This window comes from Protobothrops mucrosquamatus, unplaced genomic scaffold (assembly GCF_001527695.2).
Source record: "Protobothrops mucrosquamatus isolate PMUCROS unplaced genomic scaffold, P.Mucros_1.0 scaffold8616, whole genome shotgun sequence".
Taxonomy (NCBI): Eukaryota; Metazoa; Chordata; class Lepidosauria; order Squamata; family Viperidae; genus Protobothrops; species Protobothrops mucrosquamatus.
This window is the reverse complement of record NW_015394410.1, coordinates 7,501-13,683: the sequence shown is the minus strand read 5'-3', so window position 1 is coordinate 13,683 and position 6,183 is coordinate 7,501. Positions and strand designations below refer to the sequence as shown.

Here is a 6,183-nt window from a genome sequence, read left to right as displayed (position 1 = left end):
GGTGGAAATCCTGCTGGAACAAGGAGACGTGAGGTCTCAGCTGACCTGCCAGATCCAACACAGATTGTTGATGGTCCTCTCCAGCAGTCCTTCCCACTCAGTGATGTCCTAAGAGGTAGGAGAGTTCTGGGTTGCAGAGAGGGACCAGGCCATGGAGTCTGGACCTAGTTTAGAAAGACCTTCTGCCTCTGGCTGTTTCCCCATAGACTTGGATCCAGTTGAGTAGAGTTCCCAGCTAATTAGCTATATTTTAATCCTGATTGTTCTGGAATTGTTTCACTTTGTTTTACCGGTTTGCGCTGTTTTGCCTTTGGATCTTTCCTCAGGGGAAAAAAGGAGTCTTTGAGTTAGGGGGCCAAATATATGTCATAGAATAGAATAGAATGGAGAATAAAGTAGAGTAGAATAGAATAGAATAGAATAGAATAGAATAGAATAGAATAGAATAGAATAGAATAGAATAGAATAGAATAGATTGTAGAATAAAGTAGAGTAGAGTAGAGTAGAGTAGAGAAGAGTAGAGAAGAGTAGAGAAGAGTAGAGAAGAGTAGAATAGATTGTAGAATAGAGTAGAGTAGAATAGAATAGAATAGATCGTAGAATAAAGTAGAGTAGAGTAGAGTAGAATGGAATAGAATAGAGTACAGTATAGAGTAGAGTAGAGTAGAGTAGAGTAGAGTAGAGTAGAGTAGAGTAGAGTAGAGTAGAGTAGAGTAGAGTAGAGTAGAATAGAATAGAATAGAATAGAACAGGCTAGGCTAGGCTAGGCTAGGCTAGGCTAGGCTGAGTAGGGTAGGGTAGAACATAATAGAGCTGGAAGGGACCTTGGAGATTGTCTAGTCCAGCCCCCTGCTCAAGCAGGAGAACCTATACTATCTCAGACAGGTGATTGTCTAGCCTCTTCTTAAAAATTTCCAGTGATGGAGCTCCCACAATTTCTGGAGGCCAGCTGTTCCACTGGTTGATTGTCCTCACTGTCAGGAAGTTTCTCCTTAAAAAGGTGGATGAGAAGCTGGCATTTAAAGATAGGGCAGAATAGAAACCTAACAAACACACGTGAAATGAAGAAACGATAACACAGAGTTGCTGGGGATTGGGCGGAGTTTCTTTTTTAATTTCTTTGCTGGTAGTGTTAAGTTTTTATCTTGGGCTTCCTGCAAATCAGGCTCAGCATTTTTCACAGCACGGTTGCGTTCATAGAACCTTCTCGTTTCCCCAATGCCACAATCAGCGAGCAGAATCCATTGGTCTTCTAGGCTCTTCTGAATGCAGGACCCGTGAGTCTGACGCTCCCCTAACTGATCTCTTTGGCTTTCTTTGCTCAGTTCCTCCCAAAGTCCGTCTGGAGACCAGCCCACCTTCCCCCATCCAGCTGAACACCACTGTGATGGTCACTTGCAGCGTGGAAGAATTTTATCCGGATGATGCAAACTTGGAATTGTTTATCAACAATGCCCCAAACAGAAAAGGAACGGTTGGCCCGAAGACACCGAATCCCGATGGGACCTTTTCCCTGAAGACCTACCTGGAGGTGGTGGCCATGGAAGACAGGAACAACTCACAGTTCAGTTGCGTGGTTCAACAGAAATCCCAAAGTCTGCTCACTCTAACAATAAAACTTGCTGTTGTCATGCAACCTGAAGATCACAAATGCTTGGGCAGTGCTCCGTCAAGTGAGTCCTTCTGAAATCCTTCAGAATTTTTCTTCTGAGGATTTGCTGACACACAACCTGCAGGTTTTCCCTTTCTTACTTTTTCTTGCACTGTATGAAATTAGCCATCGATATTTCTGCTTCTGAAACAGAGCAACAGAATAACACAATTGGAAGGGACCCAGAGAGAGAACTGGCTTCGGGGAAAGGCACGCAGGTCTCTGTAATTGGTAGGTGGCCCACCCATTTGCTTTTTGGGGGGTGGGGGGAGATGTTCCCAGTCAACCGAGAGACATGTGGGAGTAAATCTCATGTTCTGAAGTTGAGTCTCTCCAACCAAACACAGCCTTGTAGCTTCCTGTATTATCTCTGAGGAACGTCAACTGATATCTCTCTCTACTTTCTCCCTCAGCCATGCCATCCCAGCCTGTGGTGCGTGGGCCCACAAGAAGAGTCATGGCAGGGTCTTGGGCTGCCTTCAACTGCTCCACAGAGGGATTCTCTCCCCGAGAGATCACAGTCAGCTGGTTGAAGGACGGGAAAGAAATACAGGCTGCCCAGACCAACATCCTGAATTCGGATGGAACAGAAAACAACTCGTACCGAGTAGAGAGCACGGTGGAAATCCTGCTGGAACAAGGAGACGTGAGGTCTCAGCTGACCTGCCAGATCCAACACAGATCATTGGAGGCTCCCCTCCAGCAGTCCTTCTCACTTGGTGATGTCCTAAGAGGTAGGAGAGTTCTGGGTTGCAGAGAGGGACCAGGCCATGGAGTCTGGACCTGGTTTAGAAAGACCTTCTGCCTCTGGCTGTTTCCCCAGAGACTTGGATCCAGTTGAGTAGAATGCCCAACTGATCAGCTATATTTTACTCCTGATTGTTCTGGAATTGTTTCACTTTGTTTTAGCAGTTTGTGCTGTTCTGCTCAGGGGGCAAAAGGAATCTCATTATTTGAGTTAGGGGCCCAAATATATAGAATAGAATAGAATAGAATAGAATAGAATAGAATAGAATAGAATAGAATAGAATAGAAGGGACCTTGGAGGTCTTCTAGTCCAGCCCCCTATTCAAGCAAGAGAACCGGGTTTGGAAGCATCCCTGCTTCAGACAGGAAGGCGGTGCCGAGAGTGGTGAGGACAGCAGAAAAGATCATTGGCAGTTCCCTCCCTCCCATCCAGGATATGGCACAGAAGGGTTGCTTGAGCAGGGTCAGCAAGATTGTCTGGCACACTACACACCCTCTCCACAACCTGTTTTCCTTCTTACCTTCTGGGAGGGGGGGGCTCCATGGTACCCAAAGCAGAACATCCAGATTTAGTCACAGTTTTGTTCCATACAGCATTAACCTTTTGAACTCTCAAGCTTCCTCCTTCCGTTATGTATTCAAGATGGACAGTGTTTAGTATTTATTTGTTATGTAGGGGTATGGGTCTATATGTATGTTGTATATAGTATGTTTAGGTGTGTGTCATGTATGTGTTTCACTTTGAGAGCGGGCAAATAAATTTCATTTTTGATGTGTGCCGTTGTGCTCACAGTAAAAAAATGAAATAAAGGTTATCTTATCTTATCTTATCTAACCCTTGCTCTGTGGTGAGTTGGCCATAGTGAGTTGACCACAGCAAGTTTGCCGTGGCGAGTTGTCCTAATAGGTCCCGGCATCTTCTGTTTGGGATGTTGATGCTGAAGTCCGTGTTGGATCCTGGGACCAGCCTCACACCCCGGTTGGAAACTCCTTGCTTATCGCTGTAAATGGGGGGCTGGTTTCTGTCCAGCCCTTTGAACCACCGCATGCCTCCGGGTAAATTTGCCCCATCAATGTACACTTTAGAGTGAGGCTGTCTCCAACTTTCACTGGTATGATTTCCGGAAGTTGTGTTACCTCCATTTTCTGTCCTGTAACAACTGAAACAAAAAGAGACACTTTTGTGACTAGGTATCCTCTAGAAAATGATCACCACTCTTCGGCAGACAGAGGACCACTGGTGATGCTCTTTCTACATCTACAGTCCCTTACACCAATATCCCAATCCAGGAAGGAGAAATTAACAGTAAACAACAGTGTAATCTAGGCACCACCAAGAACACTCCTACTAACATTAACAGTCACTTGTATATAAACAAAAAGCAAACCACTCTCTTCTAGCACTGATCATGTTACTTAGTTGGGTAATAAAATGTCTGCAAGAACACCAAGCTCAGTGACCACCAAGGACCCTACAGTCCTCCTCATCCTCTTCCTCCTCCTTCTCCTCCTCCTCTTCCTCCCCGTCCACTCCACAAACCCCACTCCCTTCTTGCACTGATGATGTTACCTAGTTGGGTCATGAAACATCTGCAAGAAAACCACCAAGCTCAGAGAGTAGCAAGGACCCCACAGTTCTCCTCCTCCTCCTCCTTCTCCTCCTCCTCCTCCTCCTCCTCCTCCTCTCCATAAACCTCACTTCCTTCTAGCACTGATAATGTAACCTACTTGGGTAATAAAACATCTGCAAGAAAAAAACCAAGTTCAAACTTGAAGTACAAATATTCTCTTTTATAGGGACCAGTGTTTCATCTCGGCTGTTGAAAAGGTTTTGGTGCTCTTTGGGGAAAAAAAATAAAGGTCAGTATTTAATATTCAGGCTATCTTACAACCTGAGAATTCTCTCTCAAAAGAGAGGAGCAGGTCTGTCAACGTTACTAACATCGGACGTTCTTGCTTTGGCAACAGATGGAAATGCAGCCATTTTTCTCTATTGCTTTTAGAGTTCGTTGATGCTGGGAGGGGGAATGTGGATGAGAGTCCAGCTAGTCATAACAATAATAACTCAGCTGTGGGAACCCAAGGACATTGGGCCCAGAGCTGATAGAGTTTTGGCGGGCTGGAGTGCTGGGGAGAAAGTCTGCTCTTCAAGCTAATTGGGGAATGTGATTTATGAGTGTTAATTGGAGGAGGGAATTGTGCTTTGTTACTTTGTGCCCACGGGAGGGGAATTCAGTTTTTGGCTTCAACTATGTAGTGCCGATACTTTGTTTCTCAAATAAAAGATTCTTTTAGGTAAACAATGCCTCGAAGTTCTTTGGAAGAGTTTCATCTGTCGGAACCATGACATAAACCCCAAAAGCAAGCTAGTTTCTGCCTGCTATGAATTGTTGGATCGGCTTCTAGTTGGCAGCGTCTCATGCTTTCTGCCTTTTGAGCCACCAAAGATTTCATAAAGTTTCATATTTGATGTTCTCTTTTTTGTTCCCTTTTTTCCCTGGGTGGGGAAGCCACTTTGTTGACTGCAAAATACTGCAAACAAATACTCCAAAAAATACTGCAACAAATTTGGGTCACCATATCACAAAAAAGATGTTGAGACTTTGGAAACAATTCAGAGAAGAGCAACTAAGATGATCCAAGGCCTGGACATAAAGCATACGAAGAATGGCTGCGGGACCTGGGTTTGGCTAGTCTAAAGAAAAGAAGAAATAGGGGAGACATGATAGCAGCGTTCCAGTATCTGAGGGGCTGCCACAAAGAAGAGGGGGGCAGGGTGTTCACCAGAGCACCAGAGGGAAGGACGAGAAACAATGGTTGGAAACTGACCAAAGAGAGAAGCAACCTGGAACTAAGGAGAAACTTCCTGACAGTGAGGACAATCAACCGGTGGAACAGCTTGCCACCAGAAATTGTGGGCGCTCCATCACTGGAGATTTTTAAGAAGAGACTGGACATTCACCTGTCTGAGATGGTATAGGTCCTCCATCTTGAGCAGGTGGCTGGACTAGAAGACCTCCAAGGTCCCTTCCAATGCTAGGGTTCCGTATGTTCTGCATGTCTGTATATCAACTAAAGTAAAAAGGTTATCTGAGGTCAGATTTTCCTGACAGAACTATTAGTCAATGGAACAGCTTGCCTCCTGGAGTTGTGAGTGCTCCATCGCTGGAGGTTTTCAAGAAAAAAAAATTGATCAACCATTTTTTTGAGATGGTGTAAGGATTCTTGCCTTGAAGAGAGGTTTAAATTGAAAGAGGGAGCAAATAGGCCATCTAGGTCAAAAATGAGCAGCCCTCTCTCAACAGAGCGGGAGGGATACGGCATCATCTATCTCCAGTCTACCCCACAGTCCTTTCAGCAGTTCCAGGAAGGCTCCACACCCATTTGCACCACACAGGTGACCCTGAGGACACAGGTAAACCTCCAAGTGGCCTCAACAACTCTCTAAAACAGGGGTCTTCAAACTTGGCCTTTCATGACTTGTGGACTTCGACTCCCAGAATTCCTCAGCCAGACACGCTGGCTGAGGAATTCTGGGAGTTGAAGTCCACAAGTCATAAAAGGGTCAAGTTTGAAGACCCCTACTCTAAAAGAAGGCAAATGACCAGCTGTCTACAAGGACTATAAATCCTTCATCCTCCACCATCCAGTCAGAACCTGAAGAAGCTTCTTGGATGAGAAGCAAAGAAGTTTTCAAAGAAAAACAAAGAACGTCCAGATGCCTCCTGAAAAAGCACCTTTGGGATAACTATGATCTGGATGACTGAGAATCTCTATAGACAATG

At 45.0% G+C, this 6,183-nt stretch overlaps 1 protein-coding gene across 1 annotated transcript in view; it reads left to right on the top strand.

The window, feature by feature from the left end:
- Nucleotides 1-1,673, top strand: part of LOC114923713 (tyrosine-protein phosphatase non-receptor type substrate 1-like) — a gene marked incomplete at its 3' end in the record, with an annotated part of 12,092 nt that extends 10,419 nt beyond the window's left edge. The window contains exon 3 of the mRNA XM_029287045.1: nt 1,326-1,673. Within this exon, the coding sequence (XP_029142878.1) occupies nt 1,326-1,673 (348 nt within the window). The remainder of the gene's footprint in view (nt 1-1,325) is intronic.
- Nucleotides 1,674-6,183: the final 4,510 nt, after the last annotated feature.